Source organism: Vipera berus (genome assembly GCF_964194415.1).
Source record: "Vipera berus genome assembly, chromosome: 13".
Lineage (NCBI taxonomy): Eukaryota > Metazoa > Chordata > Lepidosauria > Squamata > Viperidae > Vipera > Vipera berus.
In genome coordinates this window covers 7,575,640-7,591,800 of record NC_138216.1, presented here as the reverse complement: position 1 = coordinate 7,591,800, position 16,161 = coordinate 7,575,640, and the positions used below count along the sequence as shown (strand labels likewise).

Here is a 16,161-nt window from a genome sequence, read left to right as displayed (position 1 = left end):
TTCTGCTATAAAGAGAAATATTTTCCTTGGCCTTTTTAGCAGAGAAGAAACTTCTGGTGCAGAGACTCTTAAAACTGTGGATCAGGGTTTGCTCTGGAGTCATGAGCCGTTCCCGGGTGTCCCATTGTTTTTGTTTTTTTTAACCTGATCAGGCTTGCCCAGGCTGAGTGAGCGTTGCCGGAATTCATTACCGCCTTTGTGCCTTGTTTTTGCCTGCTGCAGCCCTGTGGCTGGTTGCAGAACCACAAAGTGTGGGAAGCCCCCGCCATAAACAGATTAAAATTTAATGATTAAATGTCAACGGTACGTTTATTTCTAGCCCAACCCTAACCCCAAAAAAGTAATTAGTCTTATTCATGTGGCTTTACACAAATCCATTGTTCATTTTAGGGGGAAATCTGCTCGGATTAATTATGACAGGAAGAAGTGAAGCTAATGGACTGTAAGCTTCTAGAGAAGTGTTCAAGTGTAAAAAGATTGCCATCTTTTGAGTCTCACTCCCTTTTTAAAAGATTTCTGAAATCCTGTAACTTCTGAACGCGTTCAGTTAACGTTGTAAATAACCAACCTGCAAGGACTGTCTGTAGGGATATCACAGAGGCCTTTTGGCAACTACACAAATTAATGCTGTGGTCTGTATAGCTGCCTCTTCTCTCAACTCCAGAGGTTATATCTGTAAATAGTAATATTTTCACTGTTTGGATTGAGATGGTTTCTTTGTTTCAGGAACCTCACTCAGTAAGACTTTTGAACTATTAAACCAAAATACCTCTTTTTCTTCTTGGCTTTCAAAGACATGCAGAACTGAAGCTGCTCTAAAAATGCATTCTTTCAAAAAGGAATGAAAATTAAATGTTATCCAGCCCAAGACGTCAGAGCTCCGAGGACATCTTACCACACAGCTTGTCCATCAGCAGAGATGTAGATGTACACAGGAGTAGAGATTTATAGATACAGAGACAGGGAAGTTTCAAACAAAGCCCTGAGTTCGAACATCTTCTTTAGGCGGGATGCACACGGCTCCCTTGCTTGTAGTAATTTTAATATTTCATGCCCATTATTCAGGGCACATTATTATACTTTTCGGTTTTATTCTGCAGGATTTAAGTAAACGATATATTGCTGGAGGGCGTTGCATCCAGGGGCTGGCCATTTCTTCTATTGGATTGCTTCATCCTAACGACTTCATTTCTGTTAAAAAAATCACCCTCTCCTCTCCTCCTCCCCCCCCGTTCCCCCCATTTCAGGTAGCTGAACTGAAAATGGAATTAAAGCTAAGAGGATTGCCTGTGTCTGGAACGAAAATAGACCTCATTGAGCGTCTGAAACCCTATCAGGATCTTAACAATAATTCTGTTGGCACAAGTAATACGGTGGCTGCAGCTGCTCCCACTAACGGAACCAGTAAACCTGCAGAAGCCACTACTCCATTCCCCGCTGCGCCGTTAAATAAGCAGGCCATGATTTCTGCTCCCAGTTCCTCCTCAGAAACAACCCCTGTTGCAACTGGCCACAAAATGGGACCCCTGGAACACGTGGGCTCCCCTTTGCCCATTTCCCCCTCTCCTTCGGAACAGTCCAGTCTCGGAGCGGACGATGCTAACATGGCCGATACGTTGACGGAAATCATAACCATGATGTCTCCCTCGCAGTTCCCGAGCGCTTCCCCTCTTCGAGCAACCCCAAACGAAGACGGCGGCCATACGTCTGGCATGGACCTGGACGTCACTGAGAAGGATCGCAAGCTTCAAGAGAAAGAGAAGCAGATCGAAGAGCTCAAGAGAAAACTGGAACAAGAGCAGAAATTAGTGGAAGTGTTGAAGATGCAGCTGGAGGTCGAGAAGCGGAGCCATCCTCCTCCTCCTCCTCCAGCCCAGGTGTCTGCTAAGACGCCGATGCCTTCGAATCGGCAGCCTAACAACAACAACTCTGTTAAAGAAGAAGGCACGCTAGCAGACAGCACCACGGCAAGGCCGTTGGCCTCTGATGCCAGCCATGTTTTAGGGCAGCCCAGGCCAGCAGATCTCCAAAATCTGGTTGCCAAAAAGGCCGTGGTTGTCAAGCAGGAGATACCCGTAGCCAAGGCTGAGCCCCAGAAGGTCCTATCTCAGTTCTATGTGAGTTCACAGAGACCGCCGCAAACTGCGCTCGTTGCCCATCCTCAAGCCCTGCTGACTGCTCAGGGAACTGCCCAACTGCTACTGCCACTCTCTCTGCAGGGTCCAAATTCAGCCACGTCGGTGCAGCTCCCTGTAAGCAACATCCAGGTACATTTTGGGGTTACCTTAATCTGCGGCCCACTACTAGTCCAGGAGAAATTTCGTGAATGCAATTTGAAACGTGCTAGCTGTTAACTCCCCAGGTCGTGCGGACGAACCTGGGAGCTTCCTGTCGCGTTTTGTGAAAAAAAACAAAACAGTTTCCGGTTCCGAAGGCAAATGAATCGTGGTTGAAAATCCACTTGACAGAAACATGCACGATGGTTTGGGGTAACAGGCTGTCTCGTGGAATTAGGGTCGTAGTTAAAAGAGCCCCCTGTAGACCTGATTGCCCTTCAAATGATCTCCGGCATTGTCTTAGCAAATTGCAAGGGTTTTTGATTGATAAATTGGCGCCATTGCAATTGCTTTGCGTTCCTTCATTTTCAAAGAGATTACAGATCCTTGTAATGAGTGGGAAACTGACAATTTATTTATTTATTTATTTTATTACATTTATATACCGCCCTTTCCCGAAGGACTCAGGGCGGTTTACAGGGTGATTAAAAACAAAAATACAAAAGTTAAAAACAATTAAAAAGAAATTATATCCGTCCCTGAACAAATAAAACCCCAGTTAAAATTAAAATTAAAATTAAAATTAATTAAATTAAAATTAAAATTAAAATTAAAATTCTCAGCCTGGGCCAGAGAGCTTGAAGAGCCAGGTCTTCAGGTCCCGGCGGAATGAACGGAGGTTATGACAATGCCATAAGCTCAATTCTTCTACCTTTTCCAATGAAGTGCTATAGAATCGGGGCTGAAATAGTAACAGGAGGTCTAATAGGGAATCTAAATGCGATTGGGGTTTATTCCACCTCCATTTTCTAGGGCAAAATTAAGTGAGCAAAAATCCAAATGCTCACTTTGAGCTGAGAAGGTTCTTATCCAATTAATATATTAAACAGGTGCCTGAGTTTGACTATGCTTTTCTTTCTAGTATTATCCCTAAAAAGTGTCTTGTCATCATAAGGCAATCCACGTACATACAGGCAGACATGCACATTTTCCATGTGATAAAAAGTTTGAATTTGGCTGCAGAAGGGTTATTAAGGCATCCCCATGTGTCCAGTTCACCAGTTCGTAGTATATTGTAGTCGATGGATAACCATTTTATTCCATATAGTTTTCGGAGGGGCTTAAATTTGGTAGAAGTCCAGCATAGTGTTTGTTCGTTTTGTTTCCATTTAAAATAGACTTGGAGATCTGCAGAGTGAAAAATAATGCCATCTTGGCTGCCTTGATGTTAATGCAATTATCTTCTGCATCCAACAAATTGAAGACATCCATTTTTATCCTCTAGGTTCAAACACAAGCTGGTCTTCCAGCCATCACACAAGTCTCTACTTCTGGTTTGGCCCCCAAAGTGCCACAGATGCACATGTCAGCCCCCAAACAAAATGTTTCCCCGCAGCATGCAGCTGGCCAAACCTCAGAGAACAGAAAGGTTGGTGAAGGTTTATGTACTAAGGGATTATCTCCTGTAGCTAAAGTTCTGTATTCTTATTACTTGTATGGGCTTGTGCAGTCACTCTTCAATAAAATAAGATCCGGGAGGGAATAACATGCAGCATGCAGATTTAGCTATAGCAATAGCAGTTAAACTTATATACCGCTGCACGATGCTTTACAGCCCTCTCTAAGCAGTTTACAGACTCAGCCTATTGTCCCCCCCCCCCAATAATCTGGGTCTTCATTTTACTGACCTCGGAAGGATGGAAGGCTGAGTCAACCTTCAGTCAACCAGAATCGAACTCCTGGCATTGAGCAGAGTTAGCCTGCATTGTAACAACTGTGCCACTATTCCTTCCTTCCTTCCTTCCTCCTTCTTCGCAAGCAATAGCCCTTAGACTTATATGCCGCTTCACAATGCATTACAGCCCTCTCTGAGAGGTTTACAGAGTCAGCCTATTGCCCCAATAATCTGGGTCCTCTTTTTACCGACCTCAGAAGGAGCGAGCCGGTCAGGATCGAACTCCAGGCTGTGGGCAATGAGTTAGCCTGCAGTACAGCATTCTAACCACTGCGCCACCACAGCTCTTTTATTTAATCATGCATTGCCCTGTTGTGATGTTCAAATTTAGCCAGAATGTTGGTCCCCTATTTGAAAAATAAAATGCTTGATTTACTTTGCACGGATAGGCACATGTGTTTATGTTTTGGTTTGCAAAGACCGTAGGAATTTTCCTCTGCAAGTTTCGGCCGTTCGACATCTTCACACCTCACACCCAGGGAGGGTCATGTTGTTTGGAAACAATGCAAGGGCTAACTCAAATAACCTTCTTAAGGAAAATACTTGGATTCCTTTCTGGACCGATTGGACTCAATTTAAGTTATACTATTGTGCTATAAATATTAGGGGTTGTTTTTGGTTGGTTTTTTTTAGCGTTTTGCTATCCACCCTGCAATTTTTTTTACGTTTACATTTTTTTTTACGGAGAGGTTTCTCAATAATGTTTTTGGTTTTGACAGGTGTTTGCTCCTACCTCACCTAACGCGGTGTTTTCCTATCAGAATCCGTCTGCTACAAACCTGCAGCAACCTTTGTTTAAGCAAGCATCAAATACGACGCCTCCTCGCTCAGGGAACCAAGCAACCTTAGTGCAAAATGGACCGAATCCTCTTCAGAAGGTAGAACACTGCTTGGAGGCTGGGGTGACCGTGGGATGCCTCTTTGCACTGTGGGGGAGCCAAAAAAAGAAAAGAAAAATTAACACAATCTTTGCATAAGGGCTTTTAATCTCAAGGACATTTTGGAAGAGAATGAGATTTATTTATTTATTTTTTAAAAGGTAAAGTCATACCAGGCTGCATAATCTCTTAAGCCCTGGGGTGTATCTTGTTATAGCTCACATTGTAGGGGCCATGTGCTAGTGGTAGGCATTTGTCACGAGCACGAAGGCTCTTGCACACGCAGGTAGTTTACATGCCTAGAACACTCTTAAAAGGGATGTGGTGGCTCAGTGGGTTAGGACGCTGAGCTTGTCGATCAGAAGGTCGGCAGTTTGGCGGGTCGAATCCCGAGTGCCTCATAACAGAGTGAGCGCCTGTTACTCGTCCCAGCTTCTGCCAACCTAGCAGTTCGAAAGCACGTTAGAAATGCAAGTAGAAAAATAGGGACCACTACGGTGGGAAGGCAACAGCGTTCTGTGCGCATTTGGCATCTAGTCATGCCAGCCACATGACCACGGAGATGTCCTTGGACAAGCTCTGGCTCTTCGGCTTTGAAACGGAGATGAGCACCGGCCCCTAGAGTTGGAAACGACTAGCACACATGTGCGGGGTAACCTTTACCTTTACCTTAGAACGCTCTCTTAGACCCAGGCCTGTATCCGCTATCACCATCACGGTAATAGCAATAGCACACGTAGCCTTATATACCGCCTCATGGTGCTTTACAGGCCGCCCCCTCTAAGGGCTGTGCAAAATTATCAACCCCTTGATTTGAGATCGCTTTTAAGGACAAAGCAGGATAAATACGCCACGTGTCATAGTGAGCAAATTAATAAAAAAATTTTAAAAAGGGAAGGGGGAGAGCTGGGTCTCTTTAAAAAACATTATTGAAAATCTGTTTTGCTGCCCCCTTCGTGTGCTGACTGAATCCATTGTTTCTGCCAGCCGCCTTCCCCAGCTCCGTCCCAGCAATACCTTTTGCAACCGTCCTTGTTCAGCAGTTCAGGAACCAAAACGAAAGACCCGCCACGCTACGAAGAAGCCATCAAACAGACTCGCAGCCTGCAGTCTTCCCAGCGAGAAGTAAGTCGAACAGCAGCTACAGACATTTGTTCATTTACTCTTTAATATGTGTTCTTGAGGCACCCAGCTTCAATAAGGAACCGATAAAGAGATGTGATGTGAGCCCACTGCTGCTTGGCCCTTTAAAAAAAAGAAAAAGAAAAAGAAGAGAACAGAGGCGAAGATGCATAATTGCAATTTTCTGAAACCTTAAAGCGAATTGGTCTCTGGAGTGTCTGCCATGTCAACATTCCCTCAGAGGGCAGGCAAAGATAGCTATGCCAAACCATGGAATTGGGGTTTGGCTCAACGAATGCTTCATCAGAAAAAAACAAAAAAAATAAGAGAGTTTTCTTTGTAAGGGAGACCAAAAATGTGTTAAGAGGAAGGAAAAAAAAAAGCAAGGTCGTCTAAGGACAGGGCATCTGTGACAAGATAAAAGGCCTGCTTACTTGTGAGTATAGCGGATGGAATATGACTTTTAACAGTCTCAGCCAGCAGGTTGGGCGACAGCTTTTTAATTAAGGCTGTCAACGATCAAAGAGAATGAGGAGATTTTTTAATAGAGGAGGAAGGAAGCCAGATATTGGATTGATTCAGCAAGAAATTCTGCTTGGCAGATCATGACAGATGCTGCTGTTGTGTTCAGTACCGAAGAAATGGTAGTTTGTCTCTCCTCCTCTCCTTAACGCTGGGGAAGAACCTGCCAAGTTTTGCTCAAGCCGCCAGCTGGAAGGGCGTTGCACACAAAGCATTTCAGTTGGAATCACCAAATTGAGCTTGCCAGGGAAAAGAGAATTTAACTCAATTTCTTCACGAAAGTTACTTTAAAGCTTTGGCCCTGTTGTTTTCCTTTGATTTTCGTTCTCCGTTGCTCCCTCCTGACGTTTTTGCTTATTAGCCAGAAGACTAAAAATTACAAGCAACTGTTGCTGGGCAGGTGTGTAACTAATTCTGAAAATAAAGGTGCCTGATCAAATAAAAAGCCAGTTCAAAAAAGAAATCCTGTGTTGCACACTGCAATTAGTCTCAATACTATTCCCAATTATTTTGTTCCATTAAACGATCCGTGCAGCTTTCAGATAAGGCCGTTTTCCTTCTTGGGATGTGGGTTGATAAATATTAAGGTTGCCACTATGAATTTACTGGCAAGGCAGAGCCTGGCAGTCAATAGATATTGTTGGGGACAGGCATGGATGAGAGCTTGTCATCTGTTATATGATGATCCATGGTCATCCAGTGGCATGATCTTTCCTCTAGTTGTTCCATAAGACAGAACAATATGAAAATTTGGGACAAAGGTCAATGCACCTGGACATTCATGGCAGAAAAGCAACTTTTACTAACTGGCAGGGGAAAATGCTTGCTGCTCTTTTTCTGTATAGTAAATGCTGTAATGAACATGCTTTGAACAGATGTTCCTTGCCAGGTCCTTTTATTTTGATTTCTGCTCCCTGTTATATAGTAGACCTCTTTGTACCATAGAAGAGTGTGTGTTTTTTTCTCAGGCTGTTTTGCAAACATATTTCTCAGAAATGTGTTTTGCGAACATATTTCATGTTTACTCCAGTTGAATTCAGCGGGGGCCTATTTCTGATTAAGTGTGCGTTTGGACTTCAGCTTTAGCAGAATGAATTCTTAGCAATTCATCTCGAACCTCCAATATGTCCCTAGCTTTCTAATGCATTAATAGAGACAGGTATCAGATTATTAATTCTTCAGGAACTAGTGGGATTTTTTTTTGTATATCTGTAGCTTAAATACAGATGATAATAATGAGAAGAAGAAAAAGAAAAAAAGGAGGAGGAGGAAGGGACCTTGGAGGTCATCTAGTCCAACCCCTTGCTCAGGCAGGAAACCCTATACCATTTCAGACAAATGGTTGTCCATTCTTTTCTTAAAAGCTTCCAGTGTTGGAGCATTCACCACTTCTGGAGGCAGGTTGTTCCTGTACACCACTACATTCTTTCATGATTCCAAGCTATCATAGAATACAAATCATCTTTGTACTTTGGGAAATGGTATGGTAAAATAAAGAAGAATTTTCCTTTGTTGACAGATTTCCAATGCCCACAGCCAGCATATGGACGATCTTTTTGATATCCTCATTAAGAGCGGAGGTGAGATGCACATGACTCTATTTGAGGATGTGATTTTTTTGAATGTCTTTCATCTAGACTAGAGGACCATGTTATGAGTGTTCTAAGGAATAAGATGTAGAATCCATTGCTTTCATTTTAATGGGAGAACAACTTGTATTTGTTACTGGACAGAATTTATAGAACTACAAAATTAGTCCAGGAACAGAACATTGTTCCCTCTGGACCAGGCCAAACCTCCTCCCAAATCATACTGTTCCAGGGGCATTTTGGCAGTTTCTGAAAGTGAATCATTTGAGCTGGAAGTGCTTTCCCAGTGATCCAGCCAAGCCATCATGTTTTGAATGTTAACAGGCAGGCTTAAGGCCAGAGGTTTTTCAGAATATCCTGTGGCTGGATCGACTCGCTTGGCACATCCGTAAGTGGACCATTTTGGAATTCGGCAGTGTTTTGGCTGAATCAGATCAAACATGGCGAGAGGGCGAAACCTCCAGTCGTGGTTTAATGTAATATCTGAATCAGGATTCCTAGATGGTTAGTTTTCTGACAGATCAGAATCTGAATCCAGGAATTTTGTCTTTGGATTCAGCCTTGTGAGGAAAGCAGCGAAATGGGGATCCTGAGTCAGACGTAATGCTAACCAAAGGGCAAAACCTCTGATTTCTTTGGCCAATTCTCAAGCGTTCTATTTTAGGATTGTACCAGTACCTGATTATTTGTGTTGTTTGTTATTCAACACCGAAAATTGGTTACTTACCTCTGTGTTCGTCTTTGATGGTATAAAGCAATCTTGAAACCATCTCAGTTTGGCTTGGTCCCAGTTTCTGTCTCAGATCAGACAATTATTGATAATTCCTTAATGGGCAAATGGAGGGGTAGTCACAAAGAAAGTCTTGGGAGAAGAAAAAAAATTGAATAGTTGATTCGCTGACATGGGTATCTGTTTGATAATCAACAGATGACAATTTCAGTTCAATTCATGGATTATAGTCCTAAATTATTTCCCTTGATAGAAAGCAATAATAATGTTTTGTGGCAAGCTTTTTCCCCGGGGAAATCATTTAGGACTGTAGTTCATGCAAAAATCCTTTTTATACCAATACTGTTGGTAAGTTCTTTATACCAAAGTACAGAAGTCAAGATTGACTCAGAGGCTTAAGAATAGTATAAGTTTAGGGCATCAAAAAATTTTCGATTTTGTATTTTGTTAAAGCAATCCATTCAAGTGAGCTGTTTCCCTTTTACTTTATGGATTCAGTGAAATATAGAGCTGGATTGGTCTAGTACAGAGGTCTACAAACCTGGCCCTTTGATGCCTCGTGGACTTCAACTCCCAGAATTCCTCAGCCAGGCACACTGGCTGAGGATTTCTGGGAGTTGAAGTCCACAAGTCATCAAAGGGCCAAGTGGGAAGACCCCTGGTCTAGTGGTTAAGGCATCAGGCTAGAAACCAGGAGAGGTGAATTCTAGTTCCACTGTAGACATGAAAATTTGCTGGGTGACAATTGGGCCAATCACCAGGAGATGTGAGTTCTAGTCCCACCTTAGGGCTGGCAGCCGGCTGGGTGTCTTTCGGTGAACCCTTCCCTTTTCAGCCCAACCCATCTCACAAGCTTGTTGTTGTGGACAAAATAGGAGGAGGAAGGAGCATTAAGTATGTTCACCAGCTTGAAATATTTATGAAAACAATACAGGCTGCATAAAAATTAAAAAAAATATTACTGATTTAGTCGCCATTGTCTTTTCTGCAGAGATCTCTATGCCCATGAAGGAGGAACCTGCTCTGATTTCCAAGATGAGGCCAGTCACCGCCAACATCACCACCATGCCAGTCAACACAGTGGTGTCACGTCCACCCCCGCAAGTCCAGATGGCCCCTCCTCTCTCCTTAGAACCCACAAGCACTTTCTCTTTAGCTCTGGAGAATCAGTTAGAAGCTCTTTTGGAAGGAACCCTACCACCAGGTAACGCGATGCCTCACCTGACCGGCGGCAACGAGGACAAGGAATCCTTCTCGGTCATTGAGGATCTACAGAACGACCTCCTCAACCATACTGGCCTACTAGATCACTCCCACTCACCCATGGAGACTTCGGATTCACAGTTCACTCCCAGTTCGTGTCTATCGCTTGACCTCCCAGACCCAAATCTAGACAATATGGAGTGGTTAGACCTCACCATGCCGACGGCTTCTTCGGGATTAACGCCTCTCAGCTCGACGGCCCCCAGCATGTTTTCAACAGATTTCCTTGATCCGCAAGATCTGCAGTTGCACTGGGATTAAACTGAGAAGGCAGAACCGACTCGGCCGGCTCTGCTTTCCAAGCTCCGCTTATAACAAGGTCCATTGTTTCACTCTCCTTTTGTTCTGAAGCTCATCTCTATAATTATCTTAGCACAAGATTATTTTGTTGCTGTTATTATTATTATTTTTTTAAAAAAAGAATGTTCCAAGGAGAAAGGATTGTGATTGTTGTAAGCTTATGAGAATGTGTCACGAGCAACGATTCAGGTGAGTTTGGCTTAAGAATGAACGCCGTAGCACCTTTTCTGTCTCCACGGAGACCCCCGACAAAGCTTTCATTTGCATTGTGAGAAACCTTTTGACTCGGCTCAAACCAATGGGATTTTACAAAAGGGATGAAACTAGACTTACGTTTGGATTTCTTCATGATTTAAAAAAAAAAAGCTTCTTTCTTCCCACTCGGCTATTCTTTGAAAAAGACGAGCGGGTGTTTCATTTTAGACTTGCCGCCTTGTATTTGTGGCGCTGCTAAATCCTGTGCATCTTTATTCCGAAATAAGCCCCCTTCTATTCAGAGCAGCTCTTTCTCCTGTGAGAAGGCGTAGAATTTCAGCTCTAAACCGACCGTATTACTTGAAAACCGCCTTTGAGAGGTTAAAAAGGCTCCTTCAGTTATTTCTGACCTTTTTATTATTAGTATTCTCTTGGTGATACAAACAATTGTATTAACCCGCAGCCGGAAAGTGTGCCTTTACAGAAACCTCCTTTCGCACATGAAAAGGGGACTGTCTTGTGTGCAGCATCTGAAAGAAAAATAAAGGAAGTATTTCCCGCCCCCTCCTTGACAGTTACTGGCCTATCTCAACGGCAAACCTCTGTAAACCTGCATTGTCATGGCGTGTCAATAATCAGTTGCATTTATTTTCAAACCTTGATTTAATTTGTGCAGAGGGCATGCAGGAACTGGTGCATATTGGGAAAAATATTTCACACGCTTCAAACCCCCCCCCCTCCAATGCCCCGGTGTTTGGGAGACCTCAGTTGTCATCTTAAAATATTGAAAGTACTTAAAATCAATGTTTTGGGGGTTTTTAGTCCGGTGTTCCCATTAATTTGGATTAGAAGATATCCTACAGCAGCTACTCTCAATCTTTGCCTGAAATGGTATAAGGTTTCCTGCCTGAGCAGGGGGTTGGACTAGATGACCTCCAAGGTCCCTTCCAACTTTATTATTATTATTATTATTATTATCTTTTGGGCACCAGGGACCGGGTTGTGTGGAGAGAGAGTTTTTTCCATGGACTGAAAAGGGTGTGATTTTGCCTTCTGCCTGCATTCCGCGGATGGGGCTTTGCTGATTTGTGTGGACCATTTTTTGGCATGCTGCAGTGCTGTTCCACGGACCAGGGGTTGGAGACCCCTGCCCTGTGGCCTTTTTTAAAAAAAAAGTATACCTATTATAGGAAAGCTGCTTTTTCTTTTAAAATTGTTTTTATTAAGCCCTTTTGGGAAAAAAGAAGCACAAACCAAGAAAGATAAGGAGCATATAAAAAAGAAATAGAGTAGTAAAAGACAAACAATGAAATATAAGTAAATAAACATGGGATCTAAAACGTCTGGGAGATTATGTTGTTGTTGTTCCCCCCCCCAGTATGCCATTATTTAGAAAACGATTGAAACCCCATCGTTAAAAGAAAAATTAAAAATCACCATGAAACTTTAAATTGAGGACAATCGGTTAATACAGTAAAAAAAATGCTAACTGAATTATTAAAGGACGGGGGCTGTTTAAATGTTGTGTTTCTTGACAAAAATGAAAGTCCTTGGAATATTATTCTTTATTCTAGAATTTAGTATTGTGCTTATGGAGCACTGCTCATGATTAGGTGTGGGTTTTTTTCCAGTTCATCCACTCTGTGGATTTTGAATTAAGTTTTAACAGTTTAAAATTAATAGAATACACACACACACACACCCTGTTTTGAAACCAGCACTATCTTTTAAACAAAATTTAAAACTGCTGTGAAAAAGAAACATGGAGGACAGAAATTCTGTCTGACAAAAGTGTCATGCCATGGCAATGCAAGCCCCACTCCTTTTGTGCATAAGTTGTGAAGTTGCACCAAAGGAGCTGGCAATTTGACAAAAGCAAGCAGAGCTGTAGACCTCCATGTTCCAGCGTGTTCATTCTACCTCCGTAGTCAGGTTGTCCTAAAACTTCTCAGAATTTCCCATTTTTAAAAAATTTAAATATTATATGTGTAAATCAGTGCCACCACCCACATAACAATTTGAATAAGTTCTATCAAAAAGCGCTCATCTGCTTCCCAGTAGACCGCGGGAATTCCAGAATTTCACAGCACGTGTTGCTTTGATATCCTTTGGCTATGCCAGGAATTTCTGCATGCAAATCCTAGAGCCGGAATGAACAATTGACAAAGAAATCCCTTCAGCATCATCTGCTTTTGAGCACCATCAGAGCTATTCAAATCTTTCCCAGTGTTGCACCATGGCCTATATTGTTTGTTTTTTTTCTTTCGAAGACGGAGATTTTTTTTTTAAATAAACACCCCTGTAAACAACAGGTCTCAGCTTGTGTTTGTAAATCTCAGTTAGCTGCCTTTTTAATCATGAAGAAATTTAAAGCGAACTCCACAACCTTCTACAGCAGTGTTTCCCAACCTTGGCAATTTCCAGGTATGTAGACTTCCAGTCAGTCCCATAATTCCACGGTGGGCATCACCCTTGACAGAATTTTGGGGGTGAAAGTCCACGCACAAATGAAGCTGCCAAAGGGAAGCACTGCTTTAAAAGATTGCTCAATCGGATTTTTTTTTCCAAGTCAAAAGTTCTCTTTTCATTCCCCAGAACCAGATGAATTTGTATATTATTATTATTATTATTAATAATTTTTTTGGAGAAAAAAAAATAGAACTTTGTCAGAATTTGGATTCTTTCTCGTTAAAGCAGTACTTGGTTCTGCAGATGGGAGCTTCTTTCTTTTTTTTTTTGCTTGTGCTCTTGGGTATCCCGTAGAATTGTCATTGATTCAAGGAGAACAAATCCGGTCATGTCAAGCAGTGTCCGCTGGGTTGTTTAGTGTTTTGTTATCTAATGCACAACTTGTTTGAGCCGATTGTGTATTTGCAGTGCAGAGTTGCCGTTTGTTTTCTCCTAAAAGCCATAGCTGTGAAGATGCCAGTTGTCGAGACAAGACGAGGAAATACTCCTGGGTGTCAAGGTAGCTCCAGGCCAAAACCAAAAACATCAACCACTTCCCTGCAAAACATCATTTTGGGAATCTTTGTTTGGAACAACATCCTTACATTTTGCGTTTTGTTTTAGAGCTAAACCTTATTTGTGGTTTAGCCTACAGCTGGGAGTGTTTTACAGTCAAGACAGTATGAAATATGACTTTGAGAGAAAGTAAGTATTTTTACCTTTACCATTCCATTTCCCCATCCTTTGAGGGAGAGCAATCTTTTGATATGCCAAACGTCTTCCACTAAATATCCTTTTTTCTCCCACAAATACCAGTTTGAGACAAGATATTTAATACTCTACCCTGGCTTCAGCAGGAACAGCTATGAGATACGAGCTCTATATTGCCGTCAATTAGGATGTTTCCATAGATGCATCATATATGATGTTTTAACCCAAAGAAGAGTAGATCTGCTTGACTGTATCTTTAGGCTTAAATGTGGATGTTTAGCAAAACCCCCAATTGGATTTCAGGGACAGTTTGTCTCATTAGCTTTCCCTGGTTTGGTACTTCTAATTTTTTCATCTCCTTGGCCCCGTAGCAGTTACAGAAACATGCTAGGCTGGAGAGTTGACTTACACCATTACATATATTTCTTACACATGGTGCATCTCAGTAGTTCCAATATTGGTTCTACCTGAATACCCGTAAATGTAAATGAGCCCTCTTTTTCAACCTCCTGCCTGTCAGATCAGTTGTTGACACTGAACAAGCTTCTTTTATCTTTTGTCATTTTAAAACGTTAATACTGTATAAGCAGCATGTATTGGAGTAGAATGGAAGCATGAGATCCATAGAGCTTATAAAAACGTGTCACCAGCCTGGCTTTAAAAAGCTTCTCCTGGGCAACGCAGGTGTGTGTGTGTGTGTGTCTCACTGTGTAATCCAGTTGGAACCTACCAGTTTCTGACTATTGAGCCTGATCCACACAGTTAGAGAAGTAATTTCTTAGAGCTTGTAAGCAATAGTTCGTTCTTTCCTGCTCATCGGCTATATCTCTCTTGCTTAGAATGTGTGCCACAATTGTCAGATTTTTGTCCTCTGACTGACCAGGCTGCCACTGCGGAGAGCATGTACATAAGAGCTTTAAAAAAATTAAATAGTATTGTGCAGTGCCATGCTACACAGATGCCTTCATGCCCAGTGCGCTATCCAAGCCATGTGGGAGCATGTACAACAACAACAAAAATGCAAACTCAGCCTGGAATAAAATCCAGACAGCAAAGTGTGATAACCAGTGTGAAACTTCCTTCTAGGGGGGAAAAAAAACCATTAAGGGATCATGAACATTTATAACGGAATCTTATTTATTTTTAGGTTAAGAGTGTGTGTTGTTTTCTGTGCATTTCAAAGCAGAACTTTATTATAAAACATATCTGGGTAATGGTTTGCTTTTAATAGGACATCCTGAGATGTGCAATCTTTACCAAGTGTATGTGAATCTGATATTTGTGAACAGTTTCTTTATATTTATATTTATATATATATATATACAGACATATATATTATTGCTTGGATAATTTCTGTACACTTGATTTATTTTTTTTTGGTAATATGAACATTTGGCTCCTTACAAATTGCACTGCTAGCCTCGTCTTTCTCTGCGCACAAACACTTGGAATTCGTTTAGTAGCACTAAGCATGCCTTCCGAGCAGATAATCAAATTTACTGCAGCTATGTGATTCTCATTTGCTTAGTTTTGCCTGCTTTCCCCCCCCCATTTGTGAGATTGGTCCACTCATGGGAGTTTCAGGATCACCCCACCTGCAGTTGCAGCATCTGGAAGTGAAAACTACTGTTGCTTAGGTCTGCTTGCTTCTTTCAAAAACTGTGAAGGAAGAGACTAGCAAAGGTTATTGCAGGAGAATCAGGCTAAGCTTATTTGCCAGCTGATCTTGTGTGTACAGAATATACATGCTTGCAATGTAATCTCAAACAGGGCTGCCCAGAAGTCAGAAAAGGGATGACTAAGTTGTAAGCGTGAAAGAAGGCTATGGCACCGTTCTCCATAATGCAAATTAATTTAATATAGAAGCATAGCTAGATTTGCTGTTTGCAGGTATACAAGGGAAGAATAACTTTGTCAAGGTGTTCTGTCTGTTTATGCCAGTCTCACTTTCCCGTCCTAGATGAAATGGATCACAGAGAAACACGGTTACCTATTTTTCTGCAATTCATTTCTGGTTGTAGTTTCCTTGATGATTGCAGAAAAAAAAGAGAGAACAAATAAGCAAAATGAGATCAGTTTCTGCTGTAAGGTTATATATTTCTTCAATCTCCTCCAATATAGGTTTCAAGGTAGCATGTTATTCTTATGCCTAATCGTGTACTGTATATATGATGCCATGTGATATTTCAATGATGGCATTCCATCACTGTTCTCAGAAACTAGAAGTTATGGACATATTGGATAAATCAGTGCAATTGTGCACAGAGAGAAAGTTAATATTTGTGTCAAGGTTATGATTTCCAGGTTGGAGTGTTGTTGTTTTTTTTATACAGGCAAAAAATTCTGCTTAACAAATCTATCTGGGTTGGGCATTTCAAGCTGTTTTGCAGCC

The 16,161-nt window shown here is 41.8% G+C and overlaps 2 protein-coding genes across 6 annotated transcripts in view; both read left to right on the top strand.

Moving 5' to 3' along the window:
- Nucleotides 1-10,376, top strand: part of MRTFB (myocardin related transcription factor B) — a gene marked incomplete at its 3' end in the record, with an annotated part of 33,770 nt that extends 23,394 nt beyond the window's left edge. Inside the window, exons 10-15 of the mRNA XM_081338192.1 lie at nucleotides 1,248-2,267; nucleotides 3,562-3,705; nucleotides 4,731-4,889; nucleotides 5,877-6,014; nucleotides 8,053-8,113; nucleotides 9,844-10,376. Coding sequence (XP_081194318.1) covers nucleotides 1,248-2,267; nucleotides 3,562-3,705; nucleotides 4,731-4,889; nucleotides 5,877-6,014; nucleotides 8,053-8,113; nucleotides 9,844-10,376 — 2,055 coding nt within the window. The remainder of the gene's footprint in view (nucleotides 1-1,247; nucleotides 2,268-3,561; nucleotides 3,706-4,730; nucleotides 4,890-5,876; nucleotides 6,015-8,052; nucleotides 8,114-9,843) is intronic.
- An 8-nt stretch (nucleotides 10,377-10,384) lies between these two features.
- Nucleotides 10,385-16,161, top strand: part of LOC308674045 (uncharacterized protein) — a 22,642-nt gene continuing 16,865 nt past the window's right edge. For 3 of the 5 annotated variants that reach the window (XM_081338203.1, XM_081338202.1, XM_081338206.1), the window contains exon 1: nucleotides 12,327-13,763. The gene's annotated coding sequence lies outside the window, so the exon portion shown is untranslated. Of the gene's footprint in view, nucleotides 10,435-12,326; nucleotides 13,764-16,161 lie in introns of those variants that run through there. The other 2 variants (XM_081338204.1, XM_081338205.1) reach the window with 2 other exon arrangements.